The 19,945-nt window shown below is 44.8% G+C and overlaps 1 protein-coding gene across 1 annotated transcript in view; it reads right to left on the reverse strand.

Moving 5' to 3' along the window:
• Window positions 1–19,945, reverse strand: part of LOC143101691 (alpha-tectorin-like) — a 44,679-nt gene that overhangs the window by 6,900 nt on the left and 17,834 nt on the right. Inside the window, exons 4-22 of the mRNA XM_076264828.1 lie at window positions 19,634–19,755; window positions 19,129–19,407; window positions 15,853–15,948; window positions 15,613–15,763; window positions 15,059–15,315; window positions 14,808–14,954; window positions 14,110–14,689; window positions 13,445–14,028; window positions 12,770–13,331; window positions 12,092–12,690; window positions 6,741–7,305; window positions 6,451–6,647; window positions 6,134–6,343; window positions 5,530–5,718; window positions 5,109–5,398; window positions 4,640–4,908; window positions 907–1,026; window positions 568–752; window positions 82–242 (exon numbers count right to left, since the gene is read on the reverse strand). Coding sequence (XP_076120943.1) covers window positions 82–242; window positions 568–752; window positions 907–1,026; window positions 4,640–4,908; window positions 5,109–5,398; window positions 5,530–5,718; window positions 6,134–6,343; window positions 6,451–6,647; window positions 6,741–7,305; window positions 12,092–12,690; window positions 12,770–13,331; window positions 13,445–14,028; window positions 14,110–14,689; window positions 14,808–14,954; window positions 15,059–15,315; window positions 15,613–15,763; window positions 15,853–15,948; window positions 19,129–19,407; window positions 19,634–19,755 — 5,563 coding nt within the window. The remainder of the gene's footprint in view (window positions 1–81; window positions 243–567; window positions 753–906; window positions 1,027–4,639; window positions 4,909–5,108; window positions 5,399–5,529; window positions 5,719–6,133; window positions 6,344–6,450; window positions 6,648–6,740; window positions 7,306–12,091; window positions 12,691–12,769; window positions 13,332–13,444; window positions 14,029–14,109; window positions 14,690–14,807; window positions 14,955–15,058; window positions 15,316–15,612; window positions 15,764–15,852; window positions 15,949–19,128; window positions 19,408–19,633; window positions 19,756–19,945) is intronic.

Here is a 19,945-nt window from a genome sequence, read left to right on the forward strand (position 1 = left end):
CAGTAAGGGCTCTGCAAATTAACATGAAGTAAAGCGTGGACAATGGACATGATAGTCTCTATGATAGAGGGAAGAACAAACCTCTCCAGTGGGTTGATTTCTATATTCATGGAGAGGGTCTGTGTGAGGGGGTAGACACAGCAGAAGAGCAGGTTTATCCGTCTCTCTCTGCTGATGGGACCGCTGGCTGAGTTGGCCTCCCCATGGATGGAGTTCTCATAGATGAAGTGGGTGCTGTTGCTCTGTTGGCCAACACACAGCACATGCAGGGGTAAATGTCCATGACAACCATGATGTTCTACCAAATATTTTCATCTATGTTCTGGAGTTCTCAGTAAAGATATTTAGACTGTTCTTTGGAGGACTTCCAGAGGGGTAAAGGTCTTTTTGCTTTGCTTACAGAACAATACCTAAAGATAATACTCCACCAAAGAAGAGCTCCTCATGTAATTGTTTACTGTACTGACCAAGAGCAGCAATTATTCATATGCATTGAAAAACATGACTAGGTGTTCCTTTCACATTTAGGAGGAAAACTAGACCAGTGAGAAGGCAAAGCTGTTGTACCCTTAGTGAGGTTCCACAAACGTGGTTGTCATTGTCGAAGAGGAACTCCACTCTGCCATCTTGGAGTGTGCCGTTGCAGCTGGGGTCGTTGAGGCGGAGGGTGTCAGACGAGAAGCCTGCCTCAAACAGCTGGCAACGAGACAAAGACATGGTGCCTGTGCTGCTGGAACAGAACTCAACAGAGTCTGAGAGAGAGATGGAGATAGTGGGGGGAAGACATGAATAGGTGAGGGATAGAGGGAAAATAAAAAGGAGAAAGGGGAGGAATATAATGAAATTTAAAACACTTCTGTTCAACATGCAGTGTCCATAACAGCAGTAGATCATATGAAACCTTACCATAGCACTCAGGTTGAGGTCTCGGGTGATCCTCATTGCAGAAGCAGCCGTAGACTCCATCCTTCTGGCCACACCATTCATCCTCAGTGCAGTCCAGCTCTTCACAAGGGTCAACTGCAGCTGCTCAAAAACACATGATGACTCTCAGTATTGCAGATCATAATGTTGTCCATCTTTTCCCTGCTTACCACACAACACTGCAGTGAGATGGTGTGGTTAAGAAGCGGGAGAAAAACTGTGGCGAAGACTCAGAGCTGCTTTGATTACACAGACTGGGAGGTGTTAACCCAGGGAAGCAGCCTCAAAGAAGCCACTGAGGTGGTTGCTCACTACATCACTTTCTTTGAGGAAATGATTGTTCCCACAAAAACTGTTAAAGTCTTCCCTAACAATAAGCCCTGGATCACAAAAAGCCCTGAAATCAACTCTGAATAAAAAGAAAATAGCATTCAACCCAGGAAATAAAATTGAGTCCAAACTCATTTCGAATTCGAAATAAGCTAAACAACCAAATTAAAGCAGCGAAAAGAGGATACAAGGAGACAGTTGAGAAACCCTTCCAGGATGGCAAAGCCAGGGACGCCTGGCGAGGCATTAAAACACTGGTGGGTCTCCCCATTAATTCAACATCATCCACTACTGGGACAAAAGACTGTAACTATGGCAGAGGACCACAACATTAACACTGTGCAGCCCCACCTGATGGGTCGGAAACTAGTTCAGATGGATGTTAACCCACACCTGATCCTCTAGGTCCTCTCCTTTCTGACAGGTAGACACCAGAGAGTCCGAGCCAACGGCCACCTCAGCTCATCCAGGACTATCTCCACAGGAGCTTCACAAGGCTCTGTTATCTCACCAGTTCTGTACACACTATACACAAATGACTGTAGGAGTACTAACCCAGATATAACATACATTAAATACTCGGACGACACTGCGATCATGGACACCACTCACTCATAGGAACAACTACAGGCTGACATTGATTCTTTTGCTGATTGGTGCAGGCAGAACTTCCTCAACCTCAAAACCTTCAAGACAAAATAGCTGGTCATCGACTTCCGTAAGGAACCACCCAGCATTCCCACTCTGTCAGTCAACAATCATCCAATATAGAGGGTGGAGACTTAGAGATACCTCGGGGTCAATAATTGACCACAAACTCACCTTCCAACCAAACACACAAGCAATTTACGCAAAGTCTCAGCAATGCCTCTTCTTCCTGAGGAAAATGTGCACAAAACTCCATGTATACCAATCAGTACTGACAGCTTTCTACAGATGTTTCATTGAATCCATAGTCACCGTTAATATCTCAGCCTGGTTTGGTGCACTATCCAATATTCATCGCAACCCATTGAACAAAATTATAACAATGAGCAGTAAAATAATTGGATTGGAGCAGGAATCACTCATTAGTATTGTAGCGACCAGCTGTCAATCAGGGAGTGCCCGCGCTATGCATAACCCCGGGCACGCTCATGGTTGGCAGCCTGGTGAGAGGGGGGCGGGACCCCCGGGGAATATAGGCTACTGTTCGGGAAAGTTCTGCCTCTTTCGGTTCTGGGCCTGACACGTATGTGTACACTGATGCTTTTCCTAACGGAAAAATAAAGTTCTTTGAATTTGAATACGTAGCTTAATTGCAGAATTATTACACATACGCATAGGCAGAACCAGGTGTGTTTAGATCATAAATTATATTGTAAGGTCTATCAATGGCCCTGTCCACTTTATCAAAGTCTGCTCTCTGTAGACTGTAATAGACCTTTCAAAAACCAGAAATACACCAATGAAGTGTGAAACCCAGTTCCGTTTTATGCTTTGTTGATGGAGAAATGGCAGCTAACATTAGAGTTTTACTGCGAGTCTGGTTACCCTACCAAAGCACCAATGTCACGCAATCCGGCAAAATGTTCCTTGGTCACCGCTATCTGAGATTTGCGGCTCCCATTGACTCCCATTCATCCCAAACAATTATATTTCAAAAATATGTTCAAACTAACGCTGGTGAATTTTGACAGCAACCATGTCACTTTAATAATAAACTAGATTTTTGTACAATATATATACAGCAAGAATAATACAAATCCGTCAGAGCAACGTGGAGAAATGTTATGAAAACTGTCAGCTCACATCTGACATCTGCCACTACGATAACAGGAAGTTCCACTAGCCGTCATTGATGAGAAAATACGGAAGTGTGTAAAAGGTCTATACGCAGTGTCTGTCTACCCTATGGTCTACCCCCTGTGGTAGTTACCATAAGCTGGTATTGTATCTCTGAAGGCAGACAGCCATGTTCCTACACAAGCTTACATGGTTCTCTTGATTTTTCCCCAAATAACTGTTATCCTACAGTTATCCTGTTTGTTATATTGGTTTGTATTATGGCAGTGCTTATCATTATACATACATACCGTAAATCCTCAAAAAAAAATGTATTGACTTAGGCTGCGCAAAGCACAGGCCTTTATTTCTTACATTGTTTTATTGTGAGACATATGTTTCGTTTGGAGTGGCATAGTGGTAGGCTATCAAAAAGAAGATTTTCGATTTGGTTTGGGTTTTAAATTACTTTTGTACTGTTTAATTATATTGCTAAATGTTGGGACTGATGGGCACTAAAATTGAGTTATTTTTAATTTTTTAATGTGTTTAAATATAGTACTGCTTCAGCCTCTGGCAGGCTCAAAAGGGGGCGGCTTGCGACATGCTTGAGAGCGACGTGTTGGAGACCCATGGACTTAGTCCCGCCCACAACATTTGAGGTCGGGAAGTTCGGTCTGGCATTGCTCTGTTGTGGAGCAACTATGCTCGCCCCAGACCTGGGGGGACCAATCAAATCGGGCTTTACGATGATGGACAGGTGAGCAACAGCGCCTCGTCTATCACGTCATCTGAGCACGTTTAGGTTGATTATGTTTGCAACAATAACGTTGTGGCTAGAAGGAGACAGATGGCTTCTAAGACCCAATATGGAAAATGCATATTATTTCAATGAGGTTTTATCACTGAAAACGATTATTTCCGAAAACTTTGGCCAAAGTTGAGATGTGGGAAAACTTATGGTTTCACTTTCATCAAGGGAAAACAGCGTGTTGCATTGACATGTTGTTCCCTCGTTCGTTTGAAATCACTGACTGACCTCCTGTTTGAGGGATTTGTGACAGCCTTTCCCAGCTGTTTATAACATGTTTGTATATCAGTGTTCAACGGAATTATTTTAAAAAACGGAGGGGATATAGGATATCAGTTTTTTCCTAATAGCCTACCCTACTACATAGCCTCTTAGATTCGCTAATGAGTGTTGTAGGAGATATTGACGGCACAATAACTTTTACAAAAGACCAGAAAACAATGTTAAGGCACTTGTGGAGAAGAAGGATGGTTCGTGTTTTCTTCCTACACCTCACGGTAAGCTATTTCGTTGCTCTGATTGGTTAGGTCTATCCAATTGAGTGCAGAGGCATTCCCCCCCTGTATCGGTTGAAACACGCCCCATAATTACGTACCAATGGAGCAATATCAGACTCATATTCTGAGAATATATCTAGAATTTGAGAATGACAACGTCAGGCTATGAATTATGTAGATCAGAGTAGTCACTGTGTGTAACTGAAATGAAGCTAATACTTTAGAGTTCATATTTTAGACTCAGTCAGTGGCAGTGAGACAGGTAGTGAGGTAATAGGTAATATGACGGGTAATATGAACTTGATGTACTCACAGCAATGCAGTGCAGAACGCCATTCTGGTGTTTGGTGCCCCAGCACATTGCAAGCTGTCTCATAGGCCTCCACTGCTGAGCACAGCATACCATTGGCTGGTGTGTAGGCACAGAGATCGTACACACAGGAAGTGAAGTACGCCTGTGGGTCAACATGCAGGTGGCACTGCTGGAACGGGCCACTGCTGTTGGTGATGATGCTGCACAGATCTGTGTATTCTGCTTCAAATACACACGTGTCGTCTCCAATTCGGTCACTGGCTCCGCATCTGGGGAGGACGAGGAGAAAGAAATAAGTATCAGACGTGTTCGTGTGTGAATTTTAAAGGTGTACCTGGCAGACTTGCCTTTAAGATCAGGGACAACAGCTCAGATTTTTAGGCCAGTGTGCCTCAGTCATTTAATCCCATAGTTTGGAATTCTAAACTATTGTGTACTTTTTGTGTCTTTTCCAATAACTCAAACTCACCCAGGATTGCTTGCATCTGATTTCCAACTTTGACCGAATTCCCTGTCAGTCTGGGCCAGAGTGCCATTGGGCAGAACTTTGTCGTCTGCTGGGTTGTCATTGTGATTGCCACACATTCCACACACAGATCGGTGATAATCTGGACTTAGTCTGACTAGAAGTCTACTACGACCATCAAACTGGACCACCATCTCCCCTGAGGCATTCACAACCACAAATCCAGACTCTCGAGTCAATTGCACCAGAGAGCCAACCTGAATGCTGTTTGCATTGTTATCTTGACCATCAACCTAAAACAAACAGAAGACAGCTACAGTGAGGTGGGACAAACATGTTTGCATACTGAACTTGAAAAAATGTCTTCACTGCCAAGACCATTTTGTGCACAATCAGAGAAGTACCACAGTTTGAAACCTTGTACCTTGACTCTCCTGTTCTGTCCAATGCTGATGTGACTTTGAACTCCTCCCCGAGAGAGCCACACATCCACAGTGGACACAAAAGACACAATTAAGTTGCCACGGTGACTGTTAGCGGCTACTACGCGGAAGGTCAAGGCATCATCACTCATGTTGCCACAGGTGTGGGCAATCTCATAAGCACAGGTGCCCTGGAAATAGATATTTGAAATATGTTTAAAACTTGTGTTGAGTTGGTGGAAACATCTCCTCCAGGATTTAAAGGAAAATTCCGGTTTTTAGCACTTTAAGGCCCTTTTCTGGTTTGTTTTGGATAAACTAGAGTGGTGGACACCGAAATTTTCGCGATTGGTCCTGTCTCGACTTTTCTGACTCGTTTTGAATCGCCTTTTCACCTCTCAGGGTGGCTGGCAATGGGCATACTGTAGTAGGCTACTCAAACATGTCCTAAAACAACCCTTAACGTTTCGGTGAAAATTTCGGTGTCCACCACTCTAGTTCATCCAAAACAAACCAGAAAAGGGCCTTAAAGTGCTAAAAACCGGAATTTTCCTTTAAGATCTCACTTTCGGTTTCATTTTTAGATTTCCGTACTGTCTGTCCTACCTGAAAGTGAGCCACAGCCCCATCAAAGGTGAAGTAGTGGGGGTCTCCCCAGACCGTGCAGGTTGACAGGCGCCCATTGCAACCCCGGTGGCCATCTTTGACAGAGCATTCCTGACTTGGGGAGCAAGAGGACTGGATACAGCGAAGGTCATTGGGGGCAAAACACTCACAGCGCTGTGAACAGTCCTGTGTCCAGAACTGTTCTCCGATCTAACAAACACAAATAACACTGAGATTTAATTTACTTGCTAATGGTTATGAGCTAATAAAATCACTGTGTGAGAGACACGTCATCCTCTTGGTCAAATTCTGCTTACATCAAAGTAGAAGCCGTCATAAAGACAGCCACACTGCTCCACAGGCACACAGCGTCCCCCGCTCCTCACAAATCCATCATCGCAGAAACAGCCCTCAGCACACGTCCTGTCACAGCTGGCATCAATGCTACTGGCACAGGTGTGCCCACACTCTGTGCCACACAGATCGTAGTGGCTGTTTTCTGGACACTCCATTTCTGTTGACACAGGTATGTTTCATTACTTTTCAGACATTTGAATCAACCAAAAGAATCAATGAGTGTAATTCAGTTAGAGTCCTAGAAACTTACGGCAGGTGGAGTTCTGTCTCCAGGGGTAGACAATGACATTTTCCTCTTGGCATGCGCTGACATATGCTTCCATTGCACGGCAGAGGACTTCGCTTCTGTCACCAGACAAGCACACGTCAAAGACACAGTCGTTGAAGAATGGCTGGGGGTCCACATGGGAATGGCAGAAGCTCAGTGGTCCATTGCTAGCTCTGAGTAGCTCACACATGGCACGGGCTGTCGAGTCATCTTGGCACACTGGGCAGGAGTTTCCACATCCTCCAATACAAGGAATGTCGTCATCAACCTTCCAGTAGTCTCCAAACTCAGAGACAGAGAGGGAAACAGAGCCTGAACTGCCGTTATGGACTGTAAAGTCATCACCCTGGAAACCGTTGAAGTTGCCACACAAGCCGCATGTAGCTCCACTGTAGTTGGACGGTACAGTGATGTCCAACACCCACCTGCCGTCATAACTGACAGTCAGACCAAAGTCTGTTTTCACAAATGTGTGAAGCCCGTTGGCATACACGGACACTCTTCCATGATCAAGAACGATCGGCAAGTTTCTTGTCTCCCCATTCACCTGAAGTCAGAAGGTTTTTTTGTGACAGACATTTATGTAACTTGTTTTACCAATTTCACTTGAAAGGGCTTATATACAAAACAGATAGAGGTGATACCACTGGGCTTACTTATCCTCATTTTTTACTTAACAAACTTGTTTGGCAAATTTCAAGCACATTATGCAAACTTCAAGCCTGATGATTACTGTAATCAGGGTGCGATTTGTGTAAAAACCAGAGGGGGGATGATTTTGAATAAGTTTGTAACCCCCCCCCCCAAAAAAATAAATAAAAAATGAACGAACGATTCATAGCCTAGTAATGTCATGGCTAATAATAGCCTATATTAATTTTGCCACCTTTGTAACATTTTAGTTTTAGTTTACCCTGGTGTATGACTTTAAACAGCGAGTGTGCTTGGTATGATGATCAGCTCCTCTAATGCAGGGTAGGACTACGTTTTGACAAGCATACAAATATATTGTATTGTATATATTGTATATTATGGCACTGAAGTCTTAAGTTAGTGAATTGGCTAACAGTGTTAGTTGGTAACCAAATAGCCTACACATTGCGCTACACGCTGCGTAGGCTACGTGCATTCTCTCTCCTGCTGATTTGCGTTCAGTAGCCAAGTGAGTAATATTGCAAAAGTTGAAAAAATAAATGTGTTTATTGTAGCCTACAGAAAATAAATAGCCTATCATACTGTCTGCATGAGCCATATTCATTTTGTATTATTTTATATAATACAGGAAAGGGGCTAGATCTAAGCTCCCGCGCACCCCTCTCAATCCACAGGCCTCAATATTTGTGTCTCGGTCCTCACAGCGACATGCATCTCTACCACTGCAAAGTAATGCATCTCTACCACTACAAAGCAATGCTTCACCATTAGTCACGGCAACTATCATGCCAAAGCCAACCGACATTCAAGGCTCTCAACCTCTTCAGTTACAATCAAAAACAACCTTCAGTCAAGGCTTTCAACCCACTCTAGGCCAACAAGTGTTTCAACCCCTGCAAGGCCAAAATCAGACAGCAGGTCTCTACAATCTGCTGCAACAACAGAATGACATAACAGCTCTCCTTGTTCAAATGCAAACCTCGCAACTGCTGCCACGCCGAGAAATTCCAATTTATGATGGAGATCCTCTAAGGTTCAACACATTTATGAAGGCGTTTGAGCACTGCGTGGAAGCAAAGACCAGCTGTAAAGGAGACTGTTTGTACTATCTTGAGCAATTTACTAGGGGGCAGCCAAGAGATATTGTGCGCAGCTGCCTTCATATGACTGCAGATAAAGGATTTGCTGTTGCTAAAAAATTGCTCAAGGAGCACTTTGGAAATGAGTTTAAGATAACAGCGGCCTACATGGAGAAGGTCACAGGATGGCCAAGTATCAAAGCTTATGGACTTTTCCTCCGTGAGCGTTCTAACGCTATGGATGATCTTCAGTACTTGGAGGAACTTAACATGCCAGCAAACATAAAGATTCTGAGTCAGAAGCTTCCGTATAAACTCAGAGATAAGTGGAGAGCAAAGACATGTGAGATACAGGAGAAAACTGGTCGAAGAGCACGATTCTCAGACATTGTGAAGTACATCGAGCGCCAGGTCAGAATCACTTCAGATCCGGTCTTTGGTGACATACAGGACACTTCACCTGTAGCAAGGTTTGATGTGCAAAGGGAGATGCAAGCATTCTCAACATCACTTGGGAATCAGAAGGTGACACTGGAAGATCTCTTGGAGGCAGAGACCTCCATAATCGCTTTTTGCCAGCAAGAGAGATTCCCTACTGAATTTGCTGCACTAACCTCTGGCAAGCCACAAGTGCCAAGAAGTAGCAGCATCCTCAAATTAGATCCGGTTCTAGAAGGAGGACTTCTACGAGTTGGAGTACGGTTGAATAAGGCAGCAATCCCTGAGAACGTTAAACACCCCCTCATCTTGTCAAAAGACCAACACATCTCCGACCTTATCCTCCATCATGTCCATTTACAGCTTGGACATGGAGGTAGAAATCATGTTCTTTCTGCTACAAGGAGAAAATACTGGATCACAAGTGGACCTACTGCAGTGAGGAAGATCATATCAAGATGCCTCATCTGTAAGCTCCATGGTAGGAAAACCGCTGAGCAAAAAATGGCAGACCTGCCAGAAGAGCGAGTGGTTCCTGATCTTCCGCCATTCACTAACGTTGGCGTAGATTACTTTGGGCCAGTTGACGTGAAAAGAGGGCGTAGCATCGTGAAAAGGTATGGAGTAGTATTTACTTGCATGACAAGCAGGGCCGTGCACCTGGAAGTGGCCTATTCTCTGGACACAGACTCATGCATCAATGCGTTGCGAAGGTTCATCTGTCGAAGAGGACAAGTCTCGCACTTGAGATCTGACAATGGCACCAACTTTGTGGGTGCAGAAAAGGAGCTGCGAGAAGCCTTAGCCTCTTTGAATCACGACCGCATTGAAAGAGCCTTGTCCAAGAAGGGAATGAAGTGGAGCTTTAACCCTCCAGCTGGGTCACATCACGGTGGCGCTTGGGAGTGCATGATACGGATGATCAGGAAGATTTTGTGCTCTGTGCTCCGTCAGCAAACCTTGGATGACGAAGGGTTCCACACCGTGCTCTGTGAGGCTGAAGCTATGCTCAACGATCGCCCCATCACAAGGCTGTCGGAGGACCCCAACGACCTTGAGGCGTTGACGCCAAACCATCTGCTACTCCTCAAAGGAAAACCAGTTCTCCCACCAGGACTTTTCGACAAAGGGGATGTTTACGCAAGGAGAAGGTGGAAACAAACACAGTACATCTCGGATCTCTTTTGGAAGAGGTGGATCCGCGAATACTTACCGCTTTTACAGGAGCGTCAAAAATGGAACCAGGAGAAGAGGAGTTTTGTTCCTGGAGACCTGGTCATGGTTGCGGACTCCACAGCACCACGTGGGTCATGGATGCTAGGAAGAGTCCTGGAAACCTTCCCTGATAAGAGAGGTCTGGTACGTGTGGTTCGTTTGAAGACCAAGACAAACATCATTGAACGACCCATAACCAAAATATGCTTGCTTAATGAAGCTAAAGAGTAATTGGTTCTATTGGTAACTATTTTTTTGTTTTTTATGGCTCTTTTGAATTTGGGGTAATTGCTCTGGCAGACGCAATTAGGGGCTGGAGTGTATGAGCCATATTCATTTTGTATTATTTTATTTAATTTTGTTCGGTGCCACTAGGGGGCTGTATGTGCTTTGTGGCTCAGCCGACCTCGGGTCAGCCCAGGTAGGCCATTTAACCTACAGGAAACTCAGACACAGGTGTTGCTAATTTGGGAAGCAAACAGTTTTCGACTGTGCCTTTGTGCCTTTGTGCCTATGTGCATATGTGCCTAGCCTTTGTGGTGAGCAATTCGGTTTGTTATTTTGGTTACATGTATTATGAGTTAAGGTTATTGCCGCTGTATGATATATATGGATGTAAAATAAACCTGCGAGATAATTGTAACAATTACTGAACTCTCCGTTTGCTATGTTCGAGCACACTGGGCGCACGTCTAAACTTAATCCGCTGTATTAGCAACCAGTACTAGACTTCGTTTAGGACTTAGTCAGTACACTGTCAGTTAATTGCCTACAGTGCAGTGAAGAGTTTGGAGAGTAAAGTTATAGGGCAACTTCAAGTTTTATGAAAATAATGTAGCGACCGGCTGTCAATCAGGGAGTGCCCGCGCTATGCATAACCCCGGGCACGCTCATGGTTGGCAGCCTGGTGAGAGGGGGGCGTGACCCCCGGGGAATATAGGCTACTGTTCGGGAAAGTTCTGGTTTTTTCGGTTCTGGGCCTGACACGGCCCGCTGTGTGTTACAGGCTGCATTGTGTGCTTTGTTCAATAAACCAGTTAATGAAACTCTGGCTCTTGGTAAAACGCTACAATAATTTACGAACCAGAACATAAAGACAATGAAGCTTCTATTTCTTGCAGCGCTGTTAAAACACCCGCTAGATAGTTTAAATACCCACCAACATTCGTTTTTGCAGTACAGATTATCTCTAAAAGTTATTTGTCTACTACTGGCTGATTTATCAAACGAGTGCTTTCTCGTTTGTCCTCCTCAAACTACAGGTGTTTCGGTAGAGAGCCATTGAATAAGCGATGCCAAGCAATTTCTGTAACACTTTTTGAGACATTCAGCAAATATCTCCTCATTTAATGTAAGTTCCTTCGGACAATAGGCCTACGTTCTACTCTACGTGCAGTTGTCCTCCATCTCAGTTGCATCAGTTTTCTAATTTTGAAGGTTCTAAAACGTTATTATGCTTCACTAAATCCTTCTCGTTTTCTTTCATTTGTCCAGCTAACTTTTCCATTGAACCTAGCCATTTATGATGGATTACACACTCGACATTCTGAAATGTCCTGCACGATCAAGGCCAAATTAAGTTATCACGCAGCCACTGTGTCAGCAGCATCAGTGCTGACGGTGACGTTGCGTTTCTGATGTCAGATTATTATGTAGGCTAGCCTACTAGACTGTTCTCACGTTGCAGCGCTTTACTTATATGAAGTAGCATTAATCAATATGAGGGGCAGAGGGGGATAAATGTTATCCCCCCGACGATAAAAATAATTTAGCAGAGGTAGGGATAGGAAAACCAGAGGGTGGGAAATCCTCACCATCCCCCCCTACAAATCGCACCCTGACTGTAATCACCCATGTGACAGATTCAGAAACTGGGTAAACACTGATAAGAGGAGAACACTACCCTGCAACTTAAAATAATCTTCTAAAAAATAACTTGACCCTTACCTGCACGGTTCCCTGGTTGTATTTTGAGATGTACACGAGATGTCCAGACACATTGACATAAACAGCCACAGTGATGGAGACCTGCAGACCATTCCATGCCTCATTCCTGGCCTCCACCTGAAAGTGAGGTAGGCCTTGTGTTCCATTGCACACTGATGCCAGGACGTAACGACAAGTGCCCTGGAAGTCAAAGGTGCGTCTGTCAAAGGAGGTGTAGTGTGGGTCTCCAGAGGCCGAGCAGGTGGCCTCAGGTTTGGGATGGCAGCCATACTGTCCATCCACAACTCCACAAGACTCCTGAGCACTACAAGAAGAGGCGGTGCAATGCGACTGCCCAGTAATGCCATTACACTGGCACAGGGACTGGCACTCCTCGCCGTACCAGTAGCGCTCTCCACTCTGTCTGTAACGCCCGCCGTGGTGGCAGCCACAACCCGTGGGGGGCACACAGCGATCCCCACTCAGGAGGAACCCGTCATTACACTGGCACCCCTCCTGGCACTGCTGGGTACACAGGAAGGGGAAAGACAGGCTTGGGCAGGAAGCTGGGCAGGACGTACCACACAGCTCATAATGGCTGTTAGTTGGGCAAGTTGCCTCTATAAAAAGGAATGACAGGTCAGTTCCATTTCAAATAGTTTATTATATATATTTATTATAGTATGTTATCACACTTACCACAGTTAGTGATGTTCCTCCATTCCCCTACTGTGATGCCACTCTGTTGGCAAAGCAGGGCATAGCCACGCAGTGCCTCACACAGTCCCTCTCGAGCACCTTGGGTCCTCACTAGAGTCTGGACACAGTCTTCAATTCGGCTCCAGGGGTCAAGACTTGCTTGGCACTGGCCAAAAGGCCCATGTCCCCATCCCATAATACCACAGAGCTCCCTGAACTGGCTGGTGTTCTGGTAGTGTCCATGTTCCCAGACCTGAGGTTCTACACAGTGTGCTGACAGGGAGCCATCTCTCCAGCTGTCCCCAAACTGCTGAGAGTCGTTGAGGGGAATTCCAGTGGGGGAGAGAAAGTCATCACGAAGGTCTCCATTCAGATTTCCACACAGGCCTCCCAGAGTGCCGTTGTAGTTGTCTGGAGCGGTGATACGGATGACGTGTGGCCAGTCAGCTCTCACCAGCACTCCGAAGTTGGTCTCTATGACAACACCCTTTACACTGCTGTGGTAGATGTGAATATCACCGGGGCTGACGCTGAACGGAAGGCCCACTGTTTGCCCATCCACCTAATGGGAGAACATTAGGTTTATACTTACAGATGTATATCATGGTATTGGAAGTGTAACCAGTATCTGTATGAGGCACACTATTTGGATATGTGTAAAAATAGATCCTGTACCTTAGTTGTGGCTCCCTCTCCCATCTTCACCGAGACTTGTGTTCCTTCTGCTTCAAACTTCAGATGTCTGTCAAAATCTCTTGGGCCTGTGGGAACTTTCTCAACAGTTACTTGAAAGTGAGGTAATTGAGATTGTCCCCTGACCCTAGCCAGCGTCAGACTACATGCACCTGGGTAGTGGAAGGTCTGTCCATCAAAAGTGCGGTAGGACCCAAAGCTCTCCACCCAGCAGGTGGAGAAGCTGACAGGTCTGCAGCCCCGCACCCCACCGTGGACCCCACATACCTCAAGCTCACTGCAGCTGTGTGCCTGGCAGATCATTGACCCTTGAGTACAGTGGCAACGTCTCCCACATTCCTGGTCTAGCACCACTGTCTCCCCAGCTGTGTAGTACCGCCCCTCGAAGGTGCAACCACAGTCACTCTGCCGAACGCATTCTCCACCGCTTAGGACATAGCCAGCATTGCAGATGCAGCTCTCCTGGTTGGGCAGAGGGCAATTCTGGAGGGCGTTGGGGTTGCTGCAGGTTGCAGGGCATCCAGTTCCTTGTGATTCAAAGTGACTGTTGGCAGGACAGGGGATTTCTGTGGAAACAAAAATTTGTAAATTGAACGCTTGCCAAAACTGCTTACTGGATACAGTATATTTACAGAGTCAGTACCCACCACAGAATCCCTGGCTTCTCCACTGGCCCAACTGGATGCCCTCTTGTTGGCACTGGGCAGCGTACACATTGAGTGCTTGGCAGAGAATGGGCTGGTAGCCATCACCCACACACAGATCATACACACAGTTTTCTACGAAGGTCTGTGGAGACAGCCTTGAGTGACAGGAGGCAAATGGACCGACACTGTTGCTTAAGATACCACAGTGGGCTGTGTTTCCATAAAGAGTCCTTTGGCTTTGGGTACAGGCAGCACAAGCAAGTCCTGCACATCGCACGTCCTGGCAGCCAGGGTCAGTGTCCCCTTCTGCCTTCCAGCTGTTAGCAAACTCCACGTCTGAGCTCACAAGCTGCCCACCGCGGGTTCGGAAGTCATCGTTAGGTTGGAAGTTGAAGTTGCCACAAAGGCCACAGGTTGCATTCTGGTACTCATAGGGTACTGAGATTCTGACATAGTGATAGGCATCGTAGGTGACCAGCAGGCCAAAGTCTGTACTGACAGCCACAGAGAAACCTGATTGGTAGACTCGGATGGACCCATTTCGAAGAGTAAATGGGGTTGTCACAAAGCTACCATTCACCTGAAGGAAATTGCTACCATTAACAATGGGCCATTTAGAGAAGAACAGTTTGAACCTTGTTTGAAAATTGTGAATTTGATGCCTGGGAACATTTAGTTTGTATTCTTGTTGTACTTACCATTGCTTGGTAACGATGGTCTTTGACAAGTTCAATTTCCTCATCATAAACCCACACTCTTACAAGACGAGTCCAAGACACATGTGTGCTGCCCCGATGTTCATTCTTCCCTTCAATCCGGTAGTATGGCAGTCCATTGCCACAAGCCTAGCAGACATTTCAGTGAAAATATTAAGTCTTAAGCCCCCAAACAAACATATTAATAAAGAAACTTATTAAACCCATGTTTAAAGGCACTGAAAGTATAATACCTCTGAGAGGACGTATGTGCAGGTTCCCTGGAAGTGAAAGACTTTCCCGTCAAAGGTGTAGTAGTGGGGGTCTCCAGAGATGGTGCAGGTGCGGCGCTGAATATTCTGGCAGGAGTACTGGAAGGATGCTGGACGACACGCCTGGGTGTAGCTGCAGGGCTGCTGCTGGCACTGGAGGAGGCCTCCACTGACGCAGGTGCATCTCTGCTGACAGGTGGCATCTCTCCAGAAAGAGTCCCCTACCTGCACAGGTGAGCCTGAAGGAGTTCCAGTTGTGCATACTGTTAGTGTCCTCCAACCAACGTTCACACCGTATTAAATGCCACTTCAGTATACACCCACAGTGATCATGTTTCATATTGTACTGCAATATAAGTCAGAATGTGTGATGTGTTTAAAATCCCAAGTTTTCATTTCATTATCTGACTTTTTCCAATTTACTACTTGTATCACTAATGTTTCACTTAAAAAACTGGTGGTGGTGGTTTAATTTTACAAGTTTCGACGATGTATTTGCAGAAAATTAGACTTGCAACAGCAGAGGTAAATCATACCATTGTATTGACAGTCCCGTGAACCATGATCTGTTCTGAAGGCCCAGCGACCTGGTATGTTAACGTTGCTTGAGAGTGTGAAATTTGTGAAGTTCCCGAAAGATCCAGGAATTGAAAAATGATGAGTAGAGTTGATTGTGTCATAGCCAGCCTGAAAACAGCATTGATGGATTGAAATTTGAGTTAATTATCAATTTGTTTCTCCTCCCATCCATATCATAATTAATGTGTTTTTTGTACCTGCACATTATGGTAGGTTGAGGCAATGGCACCATAGTTCATCAGGACAAAAGTGTATTGACCACCAGAGATCAGAACCACTTGGAATGATGTTTCCTAGAGTATATCATTCAGTGTTATTATGTCTGCAAACTCTGCATACAGCATACAGGTTTTGTCACTCTTCGCAAAATATACACATTTTAATATATTAATTTGTTATTCTTATGCTGTCTCAACCAGGCTGCTCAGCCCTGCATCTGCCCGGGCTCAAATCCGCAACTTCCAGCACCTTGGATTGGAAGGCAGACATGCTAGTAAGTAGGCTAAAAACAATGGATGTTAGTGTTTGTCGCTAACATGTCTCTTAAAGGAACACGCCACCCAAAATCAGTAGTGATATATGTTCTTACCGTAACTTTCACGAGTTGAGTCGTACCTCTCCCGCGTCGGTAGGTGCACTCAAACGCTCTGTCACGCGGCGCGAATGTGTTAGCATGTTGCTATGCTAGCGGGCTCTGCCGTGGCCGTAGAGAGAGGCACATAGCAGTATTCAAACACCTCCACGTTTTACCTACTTAAATACAGTTGCACGAGTAGTTGATGAAAAATGTTAGGGCACACAACATGAAACGTGACGATTTTCCAAGCGAATAAACATGAGAACTACAATGTGTGGCGCAATAGCACTTGGGAGTACTTCGACCTAGCGTGGTAATATTATTAACACCTAATTGTAGATCCTATCCACCACAGAGTTTAGAATCCATGCTGGATCGACCCTCAGCCTCTCCCTCCCCTCTGAGCGAGAGAGGCACACACACTAGAGATGCGCTGATGGGCTATTATTTCAACCATAACTGCATAGCAAAACTTATCATCCATCAGCCATCCATCAGCACTAAAGTTTGTTGACCAATTTTCAAAACTGCACCCGCCATCCGCTGGTTGTTTTAATGTAGGCTATATGGGTGATGCAGCGCTGCTGACGTGAGGCTAGAAAGCCCTTGCCTGTTCTAGAAAGACTGATCTAATGCAGCAAATATATTAAAAGGCAAAAGTCGTACATTGGCTAGGCCTATCCCCAGAATATCAGCAGCAAACTCAGTCTCTGTCGCGCAAAACAGTCTCCAAATAAAACGCACATCGGCCTGTTGCCTATTCTGCCAGCTTGTGACAATATATCGTCCAAAATGCTTGATTGCATTGCATTCTCCACATTTTTAGCTACATTTTCATGTACCACATCAGCATTTTTGTTCAGTGAATCTTTTGTAAATTGCTTTACAATTACCGTCGGGCCCTTGTCAGCAGACTTCGGCTTGCCTCTTGCCATATTCACTCCTTGTCTTCCGATGTCATTTCTGAGTCATCTACAGATGTTCACCTCCCTAAATAGAACCAACTTCAACCTGTGTTATATCCTAGATGAGTGCCTGGGTTATTTTGTTTAGATATTAGCCTATATATATAAAACACATAATTGTAGCCTACCATTCAGGGAATAGGCATTTAAAAGAGAGACAGAGAGTGATATGACTAAGAAATGACATCGGGCGATGGCAGTGCGAGATGTTCAGAACGTAAGAGCTAAAACTTCTACAAACTCACTAACATCCACAGCGGAAAAAGAAGGTAAGAAAAATAGTCGGAAAACTTAGATGTGTAAGGCAAGCAAGCAAGTTTGGCGGTTGTTACTAAAAATGTGAACATGCACGTTGCATTGTTGTGCGGTGGACTTTCAGAATGAATGGAGTCGGAGTTTCTTTAATATCGAGGCGTCATATTTGTCCGATGGCCTGCTAGGCTATAAAATGAATTGCGATGTCTGTCTGAAAAAGACGCGCTCGTGCAGTCAAAATGAATGGGAGTCTTCAGAACAGGCTTGTCAGTCAACCTGACATAACAGTGTGTAAAGTAGCCTATAATGTGAATGACTTGTTATTTTATCAAGGATTTCTTTCTTTTTGCAAAAAATAAAGTAGCCTACAATAGGCATTAATTAGTAGGCCAGGAGCATGCTGAAATTATGTGGCAAATTGTGTTTTTTATTACAATGATAAAATTGTAAAAGGACGTGACCGAAGCTGAGGCAAGCCAGGCAATTTACAAAAGATTCACTGAACAAAAATGCTGATGTGGTACATGAAAATGTAGCTAAAAATGTGGAGAATGCAATGCAATCAAGCATTTTGGACGATATATTGTCACAAGCTGGCAGAATAGGCAACAGGCCGATGTGCGTTTTATTTGGAGACTGTTTTGCGCGACAGAGACTGAGTTTGCTGCTGATATTCTGGGGATAGGCCTAGCCAATGTACGACTTTTGCCTTTTAATATATTTGCTGCATTAGATCAGTCTTTCTAGAACAGGCAAGGGCTTTCTAGCCTCACGTCAGCAGCGCTGCATCACCCATATAGCCTACATTAAAACAACCAGCGGATGGCGGGTGCAGTTTTGAAAATTGGTCAACAAACTTTAGTGCTGATGGATGGCTGATGGATGATAAGTTTTGCTATGCAGTTATGGTTGAAATAATAGCCCATCAGCGCATCTCTAGTGTGTGTGCCTCTCTCGCTCAGAGGGGAGGGAGAGGCTGAGGGTCGATCCAGCATGGATTCTAAACTCTGTGGTGGATAGGATCTACAATTAGGTGTTAATAATATTACCACGCTAGGTCGAAGTACTCCCAAGTGCTATTGCGCCACACATTGTAGTTCTCATGTTTATTCGCTTGGAAAATCGTCACGTTTCATGTTGTGTGCCCTAACATTTTTCATCAACTACTCGTGCAACTGTATTTAAGTAGGTAAAACGTGGAGGTGTTTGAATACTGCTATGTGCCTCTCTCTACGGCCACGGCAGAGCCCGCTAGCATAGCAACATGCTAACACATTCGCGACGCGCGACAGAGCCTATGAGTGCACCTACCGACGCGGGAGAGGTACGACTCAACTCGTGAAAGTTACGGTAAGAACATATATCACTACTGATTTTGGGTGGCGTGTTCCTTTAAGGCAATGTTTCTCAAGGTGTGGTCCGGGAATCACTTGTGGTCCACAAGCTATCCCAAATGGTCCACGAGCAGACGTAAAATATATATAGATGAGCTGTTTGCCATATCGAACCAACTTGTATGTACATCCAAACAGTTCTGCAACACTGCCTATGTAAGCTTGAGAGTTTGAGAAACACTGTCTTAAGGCATCTGGACAGAGGTTTACATACATACTGCAGAGCTGGCTAAAATTACACTTGTACACAAACATACAGGTGTGTGTATTTGAATGACTTACCGTTCCTGAATGGGGATAGTATGCTACTCTGTCCCATGTTGCAACAAAGACCCAGGAAGCTGAGAAGCTCAACCCAGGGAAATACTGGTTAATGTCTGTAGTGGCTTGCTGAAGAACACTGCCACTGGTGTACTGCCGGTAGGATACGTTGCCGTTGCCTCTGTTGTCAAGGTCGGTCCAGAATGGGGCAATAAGATCTCTGTGCCCGTTTGCAGGGAACTGGTAAGGGGTGTAACTGGACCAGGCACTGTCAAAGGTGAGGTGGCCATTGTTATTCACCTGCAAAGACAGAAACTGTTCATGGCAAGGAAAGCCTCTGTTCTTCATCTCTACCTTCATTATTAGGCAGTATGATACATTTTTTGTTTGACATTTGGTCACCAAAGTATATTATCATTTTATCTATTAATTCCATTTTATTCATGTATTAACTATTTATGATTTAATAAATGAAGTGTCACAAATGTGTTATTATCAAATGGCTTATATCTTTGTGTGAACTTACAAACATCTGTTGGTATGTAGCTCCAAAGAACTTGAATGGTCGAAGCAGGCTGATCACAGAGGAACTCCCATCATCCACACGACCATTCACTACGTCTCCGTGTCCATAGGGGTAGAATACAGCTGTAAATATATTTCAAGGATAAGTTGTTGATTATCTCTGCAAGGTAAACAGTTAAACATGTTTGGTAACACTTTATTTGAAGGGGTCTACATAAGGGTGACATGTAACCGTCATTAGAATGACATGACACATGTCATGTACATTAATGACACATTATTGATGTTTATGACTGTTGTCATAATGTGTCAT

This window comes from Alosa pseudoharengus, unplaced genomic scaffold (genome assembly GCF_046254945.1).
Source record: "Alosa pseudoharengus isolate Yale_2024_CS ecotype anadromous, Long Island Sound unplaced genomic scaffold, YU_APseudo_1.1 YU_APseudo_1.1_scf_4, whole genome shotgun sequence".
Classification (NCBI taxonomy): Eukaryota; Metazoa; Chordata; class Actinopteri; order Clupeiformes; family Clupeidae; genus Alosa; species Alosa pseudoharengus.